This window comes from Amphimedon queenslandica, unplaced genomic scaffold (genome assembly GCF_000090795.2).
Source record: "Amphimedon queenslandica unplaced genomic scaffold, v1.1 AMPQUscaffold_13380, whole genome shotgun sequence".
Lineage (NCBI taxonomy): Eukaryota > Metazoa > Porifera > Demospongiae > Haplosclerida > Niphatidae > Amphimedon > Amphimedon queenslandica.
The window spans coordinates 100,220-119,218 of record NW_003546384.1 but is presented as its reverse complement, the minus strand read 5'-3'; the positions used below and the strand labels follow the sequence as shown (position 1 = coordinate 119,218).

At 36.8% G+C, this 18,999-nt stretch overlaps 6 protein-coding genes and 1 long non-coding RNA gene across 7 annotated transcripts; 5 read left to right on the top strand and 2 right to left on the bottom strand.

Annotated features, from left to right (window-relative positions):
* The first annotated feature begins 195 nt into the window (after nt 1-195).
* On the top strand, nt 196-1,250 carry LOC109582488 (uncharacterized). The gene is made up of 2 exons (XM_019997214.1): nt 196-403; nt 890-1,250. Exons 1-2 carry the CDS (start codon nt 196-198, stop codon nt 1,138-1,140), a joined length of 459 nt encoding a protein of 152 aa, XP_019852773.1. The 3' UTR covers nt 1,141-1,250.
* Nucleotides 1,251-1,294: 44 nt separating this feature from the next.
* LOC109582490 (mitotic spindle assembly checkpoint protein MAD2B-like) lies at nt 1,295-2,323 on the bottom strand. The gene is made up of 5 exons (XM_019997217.1): nt 2,302-2,323; nt 2,181-2,258; nt 2,080-2,120; nt 1,848-1,919; nt 1,295-1,388 (listed from the first exon to the last, which is right to left on the bottom strand). Exons 1-5 carry the CDS (start codon nt 2,318-2,320, stop codon nt 1,305-1,307), a joined length of 294 nt encoding a protein of 97 aa, XP_019852776.1. The 5' UTR covers nt 2,321-2,323; the 3' UTR covers nt 1,295-1,304.
* A 37-nt stretch (nt 2,324-2,360) lies between these two features.
* On the top strand, nt 2,361-3,145 carry LOC109582491 (glutactin-like). The gene is made up of 3 exons (XM_019997220.1): nt 2,361-2,608; nt 2,677-2,847; nt 2,980-3,145. The coding sequence occupies exons 1-3, from the start codon at nt 2,405-2,407 to the stop codon at nt 3,106-3,108; spliced, it is 504 nt and encodes a 167-aa protein (XP_019852779.1). The 5' UTR covers nt 2,361-2,404; the 3' UTR covers nt 3,109-3,145.
* A 19-nt stretch (nt 3,146-3,164) lies between these two features.
* On the bottom strand, nt 3,165-11,029 carry LOC105312925 (protein ELYS-like). The gene is made up of 31 exons (XM_019997219.1): nt 10,381-11,029; nt 10,081-10,161; nt 9,683-9,917; nt 9,529-9,610; nt 9,389-9,476; nt 9,286-9,327; nt 9,095-9,242; nt 8,936-8,996; nt 8,799-8,883; nt 8,522-8,583; nt 8,145-8,466; nt 7,884-8,056; nt 7,747-7,801; nt 7,575-7,674; nt 7,441-7,525; nt 7,338-7,388; nt 6,983-7,138; nt 6,874-6,928; nt 6,712-6,827; nt 6,537-6,609; nt 6,438-6,487; nt 6,153-6,387; nt 5,968-6,091; nt 5,390-5,446; nt 5,217-5,321; nt 5,024-5,167; nt 4,751-4,912; nt 4,485-4,706; nt 4,354-4,437; nt 3,858-4,271; nt 3,165-3,422 (listed from the first exon to the last, which is right to left on the bottom strand). The coding sequence occupies exons 1-31, from the start codon at nt 11,003-11,005 to the stop codon at nt 3,341-3,343; spliced, it is 4,374 nt and encodes a 1,457-aa protein (XP_019852778.1). The 5' UTR covers nt 11,006-11,029; the 3' UTR covers nt 3,165-3,340.
* A 212-nt stretch (nt 11,030-11,241) lies between these two features.
* On the top strand, nt 11,242-14,055 carry LOC105312924 (suppressor protein SRP40-like). The gene is made up of 4 exons (XM_011405938.2): nt 11,242-11,658; nt 11,872-12,410; nt 12,806-12,910; nt 13,339-14,055. The coding sequence occupies exons 1-4, from the start codon at nt 11,378-11,380 to the stop codon at nt 13,641-13,643; spliced, it is 1,230 nt and encodes a 409-aa protein (XP_011404240.2). The 5' UTR covers nt 11,242-11,377; the 3' UTR covers nt 13,644-14,055.
* Nucleotides 14,056-15,890: 1,835 nt separating this feature from the next.
* LOC109582484 (uncharacterized) lies at nt 15,891-16,292 on the top strand. The gene is made up of 3 exons (XR_002185111.1): nt 15,891-15,962; nt 16,015-16,143; nt 16,197-16,292. It is a non-coding gene; the product is annotated as an uncharacterized LOC109582484 (long non-coding RNA).
* A 482-nt stretch (nt 16,293-16,774) lies between these two features.
* Nucleotides 16,775-18,971, top strand: LOC105312923 (plexin-2-like). The gene is made up of 7 exons (XM_019997192.1): nt 16,775-17,124; nt 17,168-17,341; nt 18,039-18,138; nt 18,190-18,435; nt 18,481-18,576; nt 18,626-18,679; nt 18,728-18,971. The coding sequence occupies exons 1-7, from the start codon at nt 16,775-16,777 to the stop codon at nt 18,941-18,943; spliced, it is 1,236 nt and encodes a 411-aa protein (XP_019852751.1). The 3' UTR covers nt 18,944-18,971.
* Nucleotides 18,972-18,999: the final 28 nt, after the last annotated feature.

Here is an 18,999-nt window from a genome sequence, read left to right as displayed (position 1 = left end):
TCAACCTTTTCAAGTGAATCCTATCAAAGAAAAAGACCTGATACTAGCATAACGTTATCTATACTTCTCGGATGACTTTTCACTAGCGCGCGCTCTAGCTCTCGCGCTTGAAAGGGGAGGAGCCCAGCTCGGACTGGATATAAAAAGGAGTTTAGTAGTGCAAATTTTTCTGTTTTACAGTCATCTTTTACCACCATGATCGCCTATCTAATTGACAGCATTGTGGGACTAACCATTTACTGTGCTTATTCGATGTTCATCATGGTTCATATTGGCTGCATTGTTGGTAGCTGCTTTTGCAGATGCTGCCCCTGCAAACCCTGGATTAAACGTATTACCCTAGAAGTTGCTCAATATTTGTATGGACCTTCATCAATTACAAAGAAAAACCAGAAAGAGGAAAGTGAGTCCATTGTCTTCATAATACAAGGGATGGAATTTCAGGATAGCCAGCTTAATATATCAGTGATAGCATGTTACAATGCTCTTGTCATTGGTTCGATCTTTATAAGTGCGATGAGACTTCTTGTATATCAAGAAACAATATATGGATGTAATACAAATCATTTATATTATGAATGCTGGTTGGCAAATGCAACCAACCACTCAATAGGAGCCATGATCACTAACTGTTCAGAATATATAAATGAAAACTTGGTGTGTTACTATATTAATTTTGCTCCAGTTGAAACTATTGGTTTTATTGGTGGTTTTATCAAAATTGTACCACCTCTAGGTTTCAAAATCTCAACTTTTCTATTTTTGTGGCTTCCAAGCTATCTCAAACAGAAAAGTAAATGTGCCAGCAATGTCTGTTTACTTTTTCAAGCCACTCATCTTTTACATGTCTTTAATATCATAATTTTCTTTCTTGTCATAATTGCGTTAGGAGTAATCATGGATGATTTCATAGAAACAATAATTTTTAGAAATACAATGGCTATTGGAAAAGGAACAGCCACAAAATTTGCCCTCTTCATGGTAATAATATTAACAATGACTATGTGCCCATGGGACCTACTACTGCAAAAAGAAAAGGCAAAAAATAAGATCAACGTCTTGCAACCAGAAGAAGACAATGAAGAAACTAAACCTCTGATCAGCAATGGTGGCACTGCAACAAAGGCTTCTTCTTTATAGACTATAGGTACGTCACAAACCAATAGAATTAATTAGGTGTAGCAATTAACAATTAATTATTATTTTGTAACAATTTTGAGCTGCAATGTCATAATGTTATTTTTTAATTATTCTGAGTAAACTTGCCGCACTCTTGCAGCTGGCCTACATACACTCATTATAGCTTATGATAAGGAAGTGCCCAAAATCTTGTATTTCATCTCATGATTATGATAACATCTATTGATTGGGGCGAGCCTGAGTGACCCCCATTAAGGTGAGAAAGAGTCTATGATAAAGGAGTGCCCAAAATCTTCTTGCATTTCATCACATGATTATAATAGCATCTTACATGTATCTCTAAAGTTTATGGGGCGAGCCCTAGCTAACTAAGGCGAGAAAGAGTTTGTAAGAGGATAGGGTCATCTAACTATTATTAAAGTTAAATAGCCTAATCTTCATTGAAAGCGGGCATGGTCACAATGAAATAAAATGGCATGGATAATAGAGAGTATGAAAATGGTTGCTATCAGCAAGTCTGAGCTTCGTCTAGTAGACCCTACTTTTTGAACCATACACTTTTTGAAGATTATCTATAATAATGAATTATTCAATATTTTAAAAAATAAACATGTACATGCATTTATAGGCATGCACATATGTAATAATAATATTACTTCAGGTCACAAATTAATCTCATGCTACATTAATAAACCATTATCCCTCACCTCTAGTAGTAATGAGTGGACAGTCTTTAGACTCTTAATTATATATTGATTAATATCGGCATGACAACACATCTAATTATAATGAATACTCAATTAAGTGTCATTTTTATATTAATAGGAAGTGAATAATGAATTCCAAATATAAATTCTCCACCCAATTAATGTACATACATTCATTGCTATTGTACATCTCACCCAATAAAATGTACACGCATAGTTATAAAAAGCTCACGTGTACTGTTGTCCCATATTTTCTTCTGGGTTTAAAAATAGCTAAATAAAAATAATTTAAAATTAATTATGAAACTCATTAGATCATTAAAATTATGTCACCTGCTGGGTAAACTCCTCTGACATACAGTATAGAGTGTATGGCAGCCTCTATAAACTCTGTAATGACATCAGCTCTAGCTGAAATAATATTATCAAACTGAGATTTTCCCGCCACCAGTACCTTCTTTGAATGGCTCCATAAGTAATGAGTGGGTGTGTTCATAAGTTTAATGAACCACGCCCACAGTCACACCTCTAGATAGTACTGAGATCAGTGAGATGCAATGGAGACTCCAAAAGATGAGGACTTGGAGGAGAGAGAAGATACTGACAAAGAGGAGGAGGAAGAGCCTAGCTCCCGTTATCCTGGTCTAGACAAGAGGCACGGGTTTTTCCTCTCTATAGCTAACAACCAGTCAGACAGGGACAGCTATCACTGGAGAAAAGAAGACGAGAAATTGAAGAGAAAACAAGAAATTGACAATCAAGTGAGTAGGAGGAAGAGAAAGAAAAGATTTTAATTATTTAGTATTTTTTATTGTTGAATTTTTTTCAGATAAAGCAACAGAAAGAAGAGCGACGGAGAAAGAAACGAGAGAAGCAGAAACCGGATCAACAGGTTTACCGCCCACCACACACTCGGAGAGAGACCACACCTACCCAAATAAACTATCGGATTGAGATCGAAGTCAGACCCAACACATACTGGAGAAGAGACGTGTCTCAGGTAAACACCACTAGGATATTGAGACCTTGAATTCATTTATTATGGCAAGAGTGTTCTTGATTTATATACAATATTTAGTGCTTTTAGTTACTACATTAATAATGTATTTATCTTTTTTAATATTTATAATAGTTGGGCAAAATTAGCGAGTTAGTTAGAAGTGCTACTGATGAGTTTCGCTTGGACAATAGCACTAGTATTGTTCTCGAAGAGGTTTTGTATAATTTTGAAAAGAAGTTAAGAATTCAGCAAAATCACTGACTATATAAATTTTATATAATGTACTGTATAAATCACCATCATTTATTATTAATTTTTAATGTTTGTTTAATTTTTATTATATAATAATAATTATCATTAAAACAATTGATGTATAATTTGTCAAAAGAAGTTAAGAATTCAGCAAAACCACTGACTAAAATTGTACACTTCCAATCATCGTTATATATTCTGCAACTATCATTAAAAGAATTGGAAGTGAACAGTCATTGTACTACTTCCTCCTCCTTCCCATTCCTTTTACTGTCTTCAATGGCTTCTCCTTTGGTTTCTGAGCAAACGCAGATGAAGCACGCCTGAAATAAACGTAAATAAAACAAGAAAAAATTGAATTGAAAACTTAAAATTTTGACTCAGTCAAGACTGCCAAGGTTAATTCATATAACACAATATTTACTGTGTTGATATGAATGTGGGAATATAATATATGCTCTTGCTAATAGATACATGTAATGGTGATTACTCACTAACATGCACAAAAATGTCAATATTTACACTAGTCACTACTAATAAAGCAATTCCAGTCTCAATATTACTAATAGAATATGTCTACAGTCTGAATTGCAATGTATGATTGAAACAATGAAGAACAATAACAATCAACTACACTCATAAACCATGTACTCACTTTGTAGCAAATGTATTGATAATAAAGTAAAATACTAACTGCAATTTGTACTGTATAATGCAACAATGTATGTATATATGCAAGTACTATTATACTGTAGTACCTTGTGCTTGGTGTATCTGCATCTAGTCCAGTGCCAAACTGTGAGAGTTCTTTATTTTTCCTCTCACGGCTAGCCGAGCGAAGAAGAGGAGGAGAGAATACGTACTTTGTCTTTTCTTGAACAGGTGCAGCGCTAGCTTCATCATCAACTGTCATTGGGGTAACAGCACTAGGAGGGGGAGGGGGAGGAGCAACAGTGCTTGGGGGAGAGAACGTGTACTCTTGAGTGGATACCATCACACTGGAATGAACTGGAGTGTGTGCAGATGTTGATGGTTTCGAAGCCATCTTTGATCCTGGAAGACGTCTCCTTGGTATTTTGATGACAGGAGATAGAGAGACAGTGTCCATACTGACTGGAGCAGGTGGTACATAAGAGGAACGAAGAGAACTAGGAGTCAGTTTGAGAGCAGATCTAAGGAGAATTAATGACAATGCAATACATATAATTCAACAAAAAATGATTCCTCAGTCACCATAAAAGATATAAAACTAACTTTAGTTGAGAAGTGGACACAGACTGCTCTTCTTCCTTTTCTTCATCTTCATCTTCTGCAGCAATAAATGACTCCTCCATCTCCCTATCATCATTAATAATAAATCACACGGGAACCATTAAAACACTAACCCTTCGTCTCTACCACCAGCGTCACCTAGTACGACCTCATTAGCAAATGATGGAGGGGATGTTATGGTTGCCTGAGCCATGCCTTCATTGTCTCCGCCCATCTCATCAGCCGAACCATCGAGTGAATAAAATGAATCAGACTCATCATCAGAAGGTGGGAGTGGTGTTGCTATAGCAATAGCGCTAGAACTTAATTTCTCTCCTGAATCTTCAAGAGCAAACCTAATAATAATGTCTGACTCCGCCCATTGGCCGTACCAACCAACCTGATACGTCTTGTGGTCGTGTCAGTAAAAACTGGAGGCGAAGACGTTTGAGATATTGTTGGTTTTGCTTTTAAAATTGAAGTAGGCGTGGCAAGTATGGACCGACTTGGGAGTGGAGTCTTGATAATAATAGGATCCCTATCTTCGTTCCTGTTCATAGCACTGTAGAGAAGGAACCAATGACATTATGTCACAAAAAAAGATTAAATAAAAGAAAAAAAAGAGTGAGAAAGTTGGATAAGTACATGTACATGTACACTCATTCCATTTTACTTGAGTATAGCCATCCTTGCTTTAAATCCTTCCATTCGCTCCATGAACACATTCATATCCATCCTTCCCTTCTTTGTGCTGCTATGATGGATTGATGACATTAATGAAGGGGACTTTGGAGGAGTAGCTAAAGGATCTTGCACACTAAAATGAAATGAAATAATAAGTGAAAGAGAGAGAGGGTGTGACTCACGGTTTGTTCCTCTGTGGTCTGGAGGAGTGACGAGGGGAGGAGACAAAAGGAACGGACGTTAGAAGTCTTTTAGGAACACCGGATGCTCTCTGAGAGGAGGTGGAGCTAATCAAAATAATTAATATTAGAAATATAAAATAAAAATTAATTATGAATTCCTGATAATGATTTACAGGGTTTTCTTGAATGGAGTGAAGGCTGGCCCTGACCCTGGTGTTACTGCCTTGTCTCTATAAAATAACAAAAAATTAATAAAGACACTGTACTATAGCCCATAGTTTTTCCAAAAAATGGCCAAAAAATCACCCCCAATTTTTATTACATTTTCTGATACATATTGATGTACTTATGCTGTGTAGCAAGTTTGAGCCGATTCCGACTTCAATTTTTCAAGTTACGACCATTTCAAAAAATGAGCTGTTTTCTGAAAAATACCCAAACTATAGCCCATGGTTTTTTCCAAAAAACGGCTCCGAAATCACCCCCAATTTTTATTACATTTTCTGACACATATTGATGTACTTATGCTGCGTAGCAAGTTTGAGCTGATTCCGACTCCAATTTTTCAAGTTATGGCCATTTAAAAAATGAGCCATTAAAAAAACCCCTGTATTATTTATTACATGTTCTTTTTTCCAAAAAATGGCCCAAAAAAATCAGCCAAAATTCTATCACATTTTTTGATACATATTAACGTTTTGGCTCCAAAATGATAATGATAAGGACAGAAATTATTATAATAATAAATTACTGTGCATCATCATCATTGATTCTCTTCTCAGTCAGTGCCAGGAGTATGTCAGCTTGAGATGTGAAATGATGTTGAGCTGATTTAACAAGAACTGAAGAGAAAGGCTCAGGACCACTACCACCGCCTATAAAATTAAAAATATAACAATAAAAATGCAAATTTATAAGTTCCCTTCCTCTCCTCACATGCTCCAGTTTGTTCCTCTCTAGTGTTCTTCATCAGTTCATCTGAGCACATTGTAGCTAGTGATGGTTGGAGCAGTTGAGAATTAGCTAAAGAACTAGCCAACGAACACGTCTTTTCATTCTCCTTTGCCAGACTAATAGCTTCAACATGGCGTCGATGATTAAGCAAAAGACACAGCGCAAGATGAACAGCACAGCCACTACCAATCTCACTTAATGCACCACAGACGTCATCCTGTAATGTTGTCATGGTTACACTTTGACCACACCCACTAATTAACTCACCAGTAGCTTGTCGTGTAGTTGCATCCGTACAAGTTTAAGTCCGTGTTCGGCTAGTTATTAAAATAGTTAATTAGTGGTTATTAATAGTTATTAACTCACAGGAGTGACTGAGACAACTGTTGACAAAACATTCCAATAACATTCCATAATTATCAGAATCAACAGACGACTCCTAATTAATAAAATTAATTAAAAATACAAAAATTTGAGCTTGTTCGATTTCTAAAATTTTTGCAAACATTCAAATCACACAATTAATTATTCATTATCGTACCAGTATTCTTGAGGCTCTAGTGACATTACCTCCGGCAGTATAGACCCTAATCCGGAGGTGAGGGTAGGTATCACCCTTGCACTCAAAGAGATAACCAATGGCCTCCGATACCATACCTACTCATTATCATAAAGGGTGTGGTCTAAAATGGGCGGGCCATACCTTCAGACAAGAGACGCAAAACAGCTAGTTCAAAAATTGATTCAAACTGGATCAACTGAAATTAAAAAAAAATTAAAAGTAAATCTGAACAATACTAGCTCAGTCTCACTCTTCTATCAGTAATGTTTGGTGGTACAGTCCCGTGATCTATATTCCAGATCATGACCGCCAGATCAATGCAGTCCAAGTGAAAACTTTTACAATACTGACGAGCAAGAGTAGCATCACCAGGAGGAGTGGCCACGTCCAATAAAATATATAATATCTTAAAATGACAGTCAGGGAAAAAACATTGATAATTGTTGCTTAAAAATTACTAATATTATACAAGAAATACATGTACACATACTGTAATAAATAATTTCTATTCATAAAAATTGTTACAAAAACACATACCAAAGTTACCCAATGCTTTATACTTGTACATGGATTAATATTAATATACACAGAATAATTTAGGATACCATTAACTGCTGGTAGAGTGAATCAGGATAGGCTTTAGCTTTCAATAAACACTACAAATGGAAGACCATGCAAATACATACACTCCATTGGCTCCAGCCTTACACTGATATCTGGTGCTGGATAGTGAAATGGGACTTTATCAACAAACTCTAAACCACGAATCAAATGATCAAGAGCCAATCCAAAACTATACGATAAAATAATAAAAATAATTTTAAAGTACATGTACATGTTACTTTTCTCTCTTGTCAGAAATGTCTTCATATCTACTTGCTAGTTCGTTGGAAGGAAAAACAAAGCGACCATCATCTAAAGCATCACAATCCATAGCAGCATCTAGAGGAGAGAATTTGATAAAAAAAGAAGAGGAACCATGAATAACAATGTAAATATACATGTACATTATACCTGTTAAATGAGGAAGGAGTCCAGTGTCCATTAACCAGTGAGTAGTCTTCATAATCTGTAAAGAGATTGTTATAATAATAATAAACAACTGCATCTTGTACATTGTAAGAGAGAGAGCTAGAAGCTAGGTTACATACCTCATGGTGTATATTAGCAGTGCAGTATTGCAATGAGATATCATCATTGCTTCCATCGGTTTGAATAGAGAGTGTCTCGATCACTTTAACAAAGACAGAGAAGCATTTACAAAGCAGGTTAGCATAAGATATAACAGCTGGATGTAACTCATCACCAAAGAGTAGTCTATCAACTAAAACACAAAAGAAAAACCAATCTCAACACGCTACAAATAGCAGCTGCATGTTAGAAGTACATTGTATCTCCATTCTTTCTCTTACTCAGGTTATTCTTCTCAGTTACAAGCTCCTCTACCGTCTTCCTGATCCATTCAATCATATTCTCTAATGACAGCTGATAACCAGCGACAACACACGACTCAGCCACGCCCATAAGTACAGACTGAAGTCCATGCTGAAGACAGACAGATAGAATGAAATACTGCATCTCAGTAATTCCCTGAATGACTCCGCCCACTAAACTAGACCCTGGTTCACTTGCCCCGCCCAGTATTGGTACCAATCCAACACACTGTAGCTCCAAGAGGTAGTGCTGGGGGTTGGACATCACTGCTGGACCATGGGTTAGTAACTCTGTGATTACCTGGAGGTGGGAGGAGTCAGTAGTTATTAATATTAATAGTGAATCTGTGAGGTACTTGAGAACGAAGACCTTCCAATTGAAAGATACCGACCTCTTCATTTGAGATGATATTAAAACCTAAAAAAGGAATCATTATTATTAAATAATTATAATAATAATAATAATAATAAATAAATAAAAATAATAAATCATGTACAATGTACTATAATCTTGATTCTACAGTCCATAAAAATTTTTTTAAATCATTAACTATTTTTAACAGTCACATTTACTAAATATTACCCTACAGTACAGAATAACATTATAATGTACATTAAACCACTCCCACTTACTCATTGATAGCGATTCTAGAAAACTCCTAGACTCAACCTGGAACAATACACTCTTATCAACTGAGACAATACCAGTAGAACAATTCTAAATAAAAGCACACACAATGAATATTAGTAACAGCTGCTCCTCGCCATACCAGAATACAACCATGATCCATTGATACTTCAAATTGAATGAGAAATGGACAAGTTTTACGACTAATGGAAATAGAGGGAGAGGGAGAGAGAGGGGGGGAGAGAGAGAGAGAGAGAGAGAGAAAGGAAAAGAAATAAAGGAGAATGAACATGCACCATACCCTAATTTGTTAGTGTCACTCCAGCCAGGATGCAGTGGCATCTGCGAATTATACCAACCGTTCAAATCAAAAATCGTCACCATCCCTCGTCCCTCCTCCTCCACACCACGACACATAAACATCACCAACGTACTGTCAATGGGCGGAGCTAAACAGGCTTTAATTAGAACAAGGATTGATCGTGAGCTTACTTGAAACATGTGAAGTACCTTTTACTAATGGCAATACCCTCACTAATACATAAGAGAAGGAATACATAAAGATATAAATGTATGTGGATGTACATTATCTTACTTATGGTGGAGGAGTTGACCATTACTGCACTGGTATTGTGGTATGGCCACATTGTGTGTTCGAATCTTCTGTTGCAACCTTCAATCACCTAAAAACAATAATCCAATTCACATGATAGCTGCACATAGTGTTTACTGTACTTGGTATAACACTGTATTGGGGTAGTCAGTCTTCTTCTTAAAACCCATCTGGTACATAGTGACTGAAGGAGATGAACCAAAACTAAAAGAAGAGGATTGGAAGGATCATAATTGCACACACTAAAAAGTATACATGTACATGTACACCACTCACACATGTTGTGCCTTGGGGCCGTTGCGAGATACCCAAACGTAAAGGAAGTTCTTTGGATCGTTCTCGGGTTCCTGGACAGCAAAGTGAGTGACGGGGGTAGGCAAACGGCGCAGGAGGAGAGGGAGGGAATAAAGGAGAGTGGAGTCAAGGAGACTGTACAACTGGAAACCGCCAAAACTGTATCCAACCAAGAGACCAGCTGCTAAAGGGAAGTGACTAATAGCTGTGACTGACACTAGAAGGAGAGAGAGAGAGAGTCAAAATTTTATGACATTGTTTTATACATATTGATGTACTCATGCTGTGTAGCAAGTTTGAGCTGATTCTTATTAAAATTTTTCCCAGTTACAAGCATAAATTTACACAAAGCAGTCAGTTTGACTGTGTTGGTTCTTCACCTCCTTCAAATGATCCAATCAGTTTACTAGTCGCTGGGTCAGGATACTGAAACAAGGAGCCATTACGCTTTATATAACGACCTAAATTATAAAAATAAAAGAAACTTTATTTAATGGTAGAGCCCCACAATAATTATTGTACATATATACTGCTTGATTTAGAGGGAGTTTAGGTCTCCCTAAATCTCTCATTTTTAGCTTTTGGTCTCTCATATTTAGCCTAAGTCTCCTAAATTCTCTCGTTAGATTGGTCTTCAAAAATCAATATCTAGATCTAACACTGTACATGCAAATGCCTACCATTAATGTCAAGAGCTAAATGGACTCCATCTCTGATACTGTTAGTGGAGTGAATGGGAAGATCATCAACAGCGTACGGGAGGATCTTTACGTCACGTGGGAACTGTAGATTAGGGCGGGGCCAAATATGAGAGTGAGCAAGGACCAGATCAATTAAAACGACTCGTCCAGTTTGACCACACCCACAGGCGATGACCCCACTGAAGGATTGGAGGGGAGACGACATGAACAGACCAAGAGGGAGGGTCACTCCACTCACATCAGCTACGGTGGAAACGAGAAAAGGGAGGTTCAATACCCTGACTAGGAGACCGGACTTTAATGAAAAAAGAAGAACGAGACTTTGAGACGCTGACTCAGCAAACACTAAAACGATGTATTCCTTCTTCTCGTGCTCTATTCTGCAGTGTGCTTCTAATTGAAGACCTTTAGTTGAAAAGTGGGAGAACTTTTTGAGGCCTTTTCCAAATAGAGAGAGGTGACTAAAGGATAGGAGATCGTTGGACTCGTCCAGGAACCAAATGAGACTACTATCTTTGGAGATGCCTCCATATTTAACGGTTTTCGGCAAAGGCAAAGTAGTTTTCTGAGTTGGAAAATTTATTCTTGCCTCCACAGTGCTCATCTTTGCCCGCCGCCTTTGCTTTGGCCTACAGTCCCTACCTACACGAGCACACGTGTTTGTTTTAAGAGAATACGGAGGTGTTTATATGTTATACTGAAACTATTTATAACTCTTAATAAACCAGACAAGTTAATAAAATATTCTAATAACCACTTGTCCATGTGCTACCACGTGGTTTCACGCATGCGCAGTAACTGGGCGGGTCGGCTTCCAAAAAGGGAGGAGGATGATTAATTTTCAGCTCAAGTTCCAACACACAGTGCGTGTTTGTAGCCATTAGCAAGCCACCCAGTCTCATAAAGGCTAAGCCCAGCACCTGCTGCTGGTGTCGTTAGTGTAGAGATCTCCTCTCTATCTCCCTCACCACTTGCTATGCAGGCAGCCGGCTCCTCTAGCAGACCTAAGGCAGGTCAAAAGCGAAGCCTCCCAACAGGTGGAGATCAATCCACCGCCTCCTCCTCCCAGCCCATGGCGGCCATGGTGCGTGAGGAAGGCTACTCTAGTTCAGACTCCTCTTCAGACAGTAGCTCTTCAACCAGCAGTTCCTCCACTAGTGATGGAAGCAGCTCTTCCGAACCTCCCGGAGCCATCAGTGAAGACTCTACCAATGCTGCTAGTCTTGATAGTGTTTTTGAGGAGGACGACTTTGGAAAGTAATCATACCTTGATTATGATGCATAATTAGACTAAGGAGGGGAAATAAAGCAAAGAGAAAGAGCTAGTAGATATAATATATAGTTGTACCCGGCCAATTTTAAATGTTTTAAAAATTAGCGTGTTGAAAATATTTCATTATCAGCTAATTATTATTATTTACTACTTTTTTTGATTAAATTTTTGTCTTTTTCTCTCCCTCTCTCTTTAAGGTTCTTCCCAGTATCCTGTGCTGATAACGAAGCTCGTTTATACATGAAACGATTTGCCCGAGGTAGCGTTGGAAAGTGTATCCTTTTCAAAGGGAAATGGTGCACTCCGAACGAGTTCCAATCAATATCGGGACGAAAGAGCTCAAAGGACTGGAAGAGGAGCATTCGACTAGGAGGCCGCATCTTAAAAGAGTACATCACCCAAGGACTCTTTGAGGAACACTCGAAACTCTGCTCTTGTAAGATCTGTTCCGGTAGCGACGTTGACATGCTAAAGCAAGAGGGAGAAATGGCACTGGCTGCAAAAAGAAGGAGACTAAGTCAAGCAGATTCTCATCCTCACGTTCCTCCTCCACCACTACTAGGGGGACGATCGGCTCAAGTCTCTTCTCCTCTTGTGGAATCCGAGGCTAAGACCGAGAGTAGTAATTCAAAGGCTGGGAAGACAAGAGCAAAGAAAGGTCAGGAGGAGGCATCTGATGGTAAGATGAAAGGGAACTCTTCTACTAGTCCTAGTAAAATATGGTCACCCAGTGGAGGTAAGCTATAGTTTAATTTGTTGGAATTGTAACCATTGCATGTGTAATTGTAATTATGTTATGTATTGTTGAATTGTATTATGTATGAACTTGTGTTTATCAAAGTGGATTTAGAATCTTATCAAAACTTGTGTCACAAAAAGTTTGAATCAATTCTGCTAACCATATTTGATGCCAATTTTATTACATATTGATGTCCTTTAATGTCACTAATTTTTAGTTTTGTAAATTGTCAATACTATTTTTTTAAATTAATTTCAAAAACACCTTTTTATTAAATTTTTCTGCATTTGGAAAATTTGCGAATAGAAAATTTCTTAGTCACATGTATATAATGTATATTATGTTCAGTTTTAAATTCTTTAAATTTTTATTATATCATTTAATATTTTTAGAAACAGCTTTAGGTGGATCTAGTAGTAACGAGGAGGAGGAGTATCAACCACAAGAGGTCTCCACAGCCACTGGACAGGACATACCTCCTTCCACTGCTGTAGTAGGTGAGGACATTATTTTGTGGAGAAGAAACTTTTAAAAATTGTAAAAAATCCAAATTTGATCGGAATAAGCTCAAACTTGCTACACAACATGAGAACATGTATATGTATCAGGGAATGTTATAAAAATGGAGAATTCCCTACTTTTCATTTTTGACGAAATTTGGCCAAAGACCCTGTACTATAGTACAGGGACTTTGGTTCAATTTTTAGTAATTTAAAAAATTCGTAAAAAATCCAAATTTGATCGGAATCAGCTCAAACTTGCTACACAACATAAGAACATGTATATGTATCAGATAAACTTATAAAAATGGAGAATTCTCTACTTTTCAATTTTGGCAAAACTTGACCCGAGACCATGTACGGACTTTGGCCAAACTTTGTCTAAAATGACTCACTTCTTATCCTGTCTTCTCTCTCCCTTTTAGATTCATCAGACTTCATACCCAGGAGATCAAGAAGGAGCACTCATCGCAAACACGTCGGCCATAGAACGGAGCTAGGCACCTTTACCCACAAGCCCTCCCAATGGGACGCAGAAGAGGTATCTCAGTTCCTCCAGCTCCAAGGATATGGCCAGTACTCCGAGTCTTTCTCAAACAACGAGATCGACGGACAGAGCATGTTCCTACTACGTGAGCATCACCTCATGGAGAGGTTCCAGATGAAACTAGGACCAGCCCTCACTTTAATTAACATCATCAGTCGCCTTAGACACCCGCCCACAAGTTGAAACTATTTTCTGTATAAAAGCCACACCAACCCAAATAGTACATTTTCTTTCTTTCACTAAAACCTTTTCTCTCTCTTCCTCCCTCTCTCTCTAACAGCCAATCTTGACACTGTACACGTATAATTATTACAGGTCCTACTAAAAAAGGAGCATGTTTACTTGTATGAAACGAGAGTTTTGAAATAATGTGGTACAAATGCAGTATCCCACCAACCAGCAACATGTGTTTTATGTAATTTATTATTATTATTATTATTATTATTATTATTAATATGGAAAGTTTTTTTTCTTATACAGATTGTCACTTTGATGTATGCCTTATGATTTTTGTTACCACTGCACTGTACATGTATATTGTTTTATGATGATGATGCTCTTGTTTTATACAATAATGTTACATTTGTCATTGCAATCTTGCCAACATGCTCTGCTGGCATTGTAACAAATAAAAAGCAGGCAGTATAGATAGATACATGTTCATACAATCAAAGTTAGTCATTTCACAGTTAAGTTGTAGGGTAGGGCATGATACTACTGCTCTTTGTACCATATAGGCTAATTATAATAATTTAATATTTCTGAATGATCTCTTTATCAGTCAGTGCACTATGATGTCTTTTTGTGTTTGGTACACTCGGTTATTGTTGTTGGTTGGTACACTGTGATCTCTTCATGCATGAACCAGCAACAATAACTGTTGATGCTATGTCATGCTAATTTAATTGTGTGAAGGTGTGTTGCTGCTGAAGTGCTTATTCATTTGAAGAATAGATCTACAGTTTTGAGAAAAGTCATCATGTTGCTCTCTTTTCTTCTCCTATTCTTCCTGAGTCTATTAGGATCAAGTAATGCTGTCTCACAGTATCAGTTACAAAATGATACTCTTTCTACTTTCCTTGTCCTGAGTGATGGATCACTCTTGATTGGTACAACCAGTCACATTGTAAAGTTAAACTCTGACAGTTTAACAGTGAACTCATCTCTTCCATTGAACACTACTACTAATCAACTACTGTTACCCCTCAATGATACTGGATTCACTCAGAATGTTCTCTCTTGTCAGGAGCAAGAGTGTTTTCTTCTTAATCCTAATGACCTCAGTACAGTCAGTGTTTCTACTAGTCCCAGTCCTTCACCATTCCTATTCCCAACTACACCTGACATGCCAGGACTTTATACTGAAGGCAGGAACTTTTTTATTGGTAAAAATGCTGCTTCAACTACTTATTCATCAATTAGTAAGCTAAGGTATTCATTCTCTGGCTCTCAGCTACAAATTATGCTACTCGGAAGTCAACGAGAACGTGATATTAATTTAGCTAGAAAATTTCTAGCTAATTTTCAGCAGAATGGATTCATATACTATGTATTTTTCCTCCCTGGGTTTAGCTCTAAGCTACTAATAGCAAGAATATGTAGCAATGATACTGGAATCGAGGAGGATAATGTGTTAGTACTTACAACATACACTGAGGCAGAGTTACAGTGTAACGGAATGATGACTCCTGATTCAATTACATCAGCTACTTTTGTACAGTATAATGGAGAATCAATGATCATGGCATCAATGAGGAGTGGCAGCACTAATATCATATGTGCATTCAATGTATCAGAAATTAATAGAAGAATGGATGATAAGCTATCCTCATGTAAAAACGGGCAGGGCACATTGTCTTTACAAAGGTTTAGTGGTAGTGATGCTTGCCCAACTAATTTAGAGCAAGATAAGAAAGATGTAAGTAAAATGAGTCTTACTTGTATTATAATGACGAATCATTGCAATAGGCAATTACCCCATGCAATAGACCAGGACAGTTTATTGTTCCATTTGAAGTAGATAGTCCTACATATGGAGTAAGAGTTGCTTTCACATCTCAAGCATCCTCACTTAATAGTCTTGCATATAAAGACACTGTGTATCTATATGCTGGCTCAAACCAAACAATTGAACAGGTAAGCATTGATTTCAAGAAATTGATTTTTATATATCATGATAGTATTATTTCACAAGTAACAATTCGTTAATTTCAATTCGCAACATTACTACAACAACTAGTGAACAAGTGAATAAGATTGAGTTTTCCCCAGACAGTGAATATTTATATGCTCTCTCAGCAACACAAGTGAGTGATCATTTACTGCATTAACCTGTGAATCAACATTAATCAACAGGTTGTTAAAATAAAAGCTACAGTGGATTGCTCAAGTATAACAAATTGCTCTGAATGTGTTGTCAGCCTGTTTCGCTGTGGTTGGTGTCAGTTGGACTTTACATGTACTGGACAGAACTCATCATGTACTACTGGTGAATGGTTCAATGTAAGACTGACATATTCTTTCATGGCAAATGATGTGCTGGTATTCTTTATAGATAAAAGATGGTGGTAGTGCTAGTAGTTTCTGTCCTTTCTTAGAGCCTAACTCTGTTACATCTGATGGTAGATATACTCAAGCAGCTAATGTTGTTAAGGATTTAACATTATCAACTAGTAATACTGGGGTATATACTGTAACTGTAACAGCATTAATTATGGACTGTCATTAATTTTATAGTCTTCACCTGGTCTCACTTATGAGTGTGTATATGGTACTGATACTAGAACTGCTACTGTTAGCAGTGACAATAGAGTGACATGTAACAATGATCCTGGGGTGAGTAACAGTTGAATATTTAATAATAATGAATTATTCATTGTTTGATAGTTGACAACTGGAGGAGGAGGCAGTACTCAGAATGTCTCATTAAGTCTCATACAAGTTTACAATGGAAATAGATATACAATAGAGACTAATGCTACTGCAAATCTCAATGGTAAATATAATAAATATTATAGTATTTAATTATAATGTATACAGTGACCTTGTATGACTGCCCTTCATTGGCCCTTGGTTGCTCATCATGCTTAGCACAGAGAATTGGTACTGGATTTAACTGCAGTTGGTGCAATAGTAATACTCAATGTAGAGACATTAGTGATTGTAATGATGCTAGTCCTGTCATTAGTACAGGAAACTGTCCTCTACCAATGATTACTGACTTTAATCCTAAGACTGGTTCCCCCAGAGGTGGAACAACCATCATTATTAATGGAACTAATCTGGGTACAAAACGTTCTGACATAGAGTCTGTTATGATTGGTACTAGAAATTGTAATGTTGATGAATATGAACCAGGAAAAAGGATAACGTGTACTATTGTAACTGATGCTAGTGATAATACAGACAGGAATGAGACTATTAGGATAAGAGTGACCAGATCCGGTGGTAATGAGACCGCCAATAGTACGGCTCGATTCCAGTTCATAACACCAGTCATTATATCAGTCAGTCCTACATTTGGTCCTGTCAGTGGTGGTACTAGAATAAGAGTACAAGGTACTAACTTTGATATTGGTAATACAGAAATGACTAGAGTAATACTGAGAGAATCATCATCAAGAAAGAAGAGAAACACATGTCCTGATGTTAACTGTAATATCACGTAAGCAATAAACTGGTATATAAACTATTGTGAACATTAATAGGAATATTACTAATACTGAGATCAACTGTGATACTGGTAGTATTAATGATACTAACTGTGTGAGGAATGTAATAGTATCAGTTGATGGAGCTTCATTCTCTAATACTAGTATAGGCTATGAATATAGACCAGATCCTAGATTTGATAGTATCAGTCCTATGATCACAATACCAGCGTAAGTATCAGGCATGGGGTCAAGCACTTGGTGCTTGTAATTAAGTACAAATAAGCACAGCTTCCTAAGTACTTAATGCTGCTTACAAGTACCTTTTCAATATAATCTATGTGCTTTGTACTTGTACTTAATTACTTTTACAAATTGACAAAAGTGCTTTTAAGCACAGCAAAAATTACACACGAATAGTGTACATGTAGATGTACATCTACATGGTACATCTACATGGTACATCTACATGTACATGTCAATGTCATGTACATGTACCACTACATGTACATGTACATGTAGTATACAAGTTTAGTAGCACATTGTGTGATCGTGTGTTAGCTTGAAGAACAGTAATGTCATCACCATTAGTGGTATCACTCCAAAGCTCTCTGCTGTTTCCATTTATTATGAACAATTGACAGAGTTAGTGTTTATTAGATGCAATAGTAAATTAACTATAATTGTAATTTTACTTTATTTTTTACTTATTGAATATCTAGTACTTATTAATGTAATTAAGCACTCTGGAGAATGCTTGTTCTTGTACTTAAGCACTTATGTTAAAGCTATAGATTGTGCTTGTGCTGGCACTTCTAACAGATTTAAGTGCTTGTGTTTGTGTTTAAGCACATTATCTAGTGCTTGACCCCATGTCTGGTAAGTATATATACTGGTAAATACATACTCTTTATTGCTCTATTTTTAGTGGTGGCATTCAACTAATATTCACTGGTGATGACTTAAACTCAGTTCAATCTCCTACTATTACTATCAATGATAGTAGACTGATTCCTAGTAGTGTTGAGGTCAGTATAGTATTCTTGTTCTGTATAGTAGTAATGTATCTCTTTATACAGCCTTGTGTTGCTAATGTTAATGGTATTTTGCTGATATGTAATGCTCCTAACATTACTAATGTGGCCAACAGCAGTTACTATGGAACATCTATTGAGTACAAGCTGATGTTAAATGGAGCAGAGTCACCTAATTATGACACAAATGCAGGTCTGAGACTAACACTGCAATGTAATCCAATATTTACTGGTATTGATCCTGAGTCAAGATCTATATTAGTTGATGATGTTAATGACATTACTATTAAAGTGAGTTGTAGTTTCATGTATAAACTAATCTGCTTTGCTAAATAGGGAATGAATGTTGGATCAGTTAGCCCATCAGAGATTAGTATTACACTAGGAGACAATGATGATGATATTTGTACTGTTAGAACAACTTCTAATACTGTAAGTGGTTTCTCCATATAACACTGATATCAAAAAACCTCATAAATAGGAGATTACCTGTAGGCCACCCAACAAGCCATCAGGTACCAGATTAGCACTGAGAGTAAGAATATTCTTCATTGATACACAGTCTCATGATACACATCTACAGGTTAGAGTGGGAAGGAATCTAGTGTTTCCATCCAATGGTATCACTGGCCCTGAATGGACACTAGTATATACTAGCACTGGGTCTACTTCAATTGAAGCCATTGTTGGAGGATCTATAGCAGCTAGTGTCATTATTACACTATTGATTGTAGCAATACCATTGATAATTGTCATTTTAATTTTAAGAAAGAGGGCAAAAGACAGCAAAGAAAAGTAAGTTAATACTAGATTACATATTTAAGTTATGAATATACAATACATTATAGGCCAATA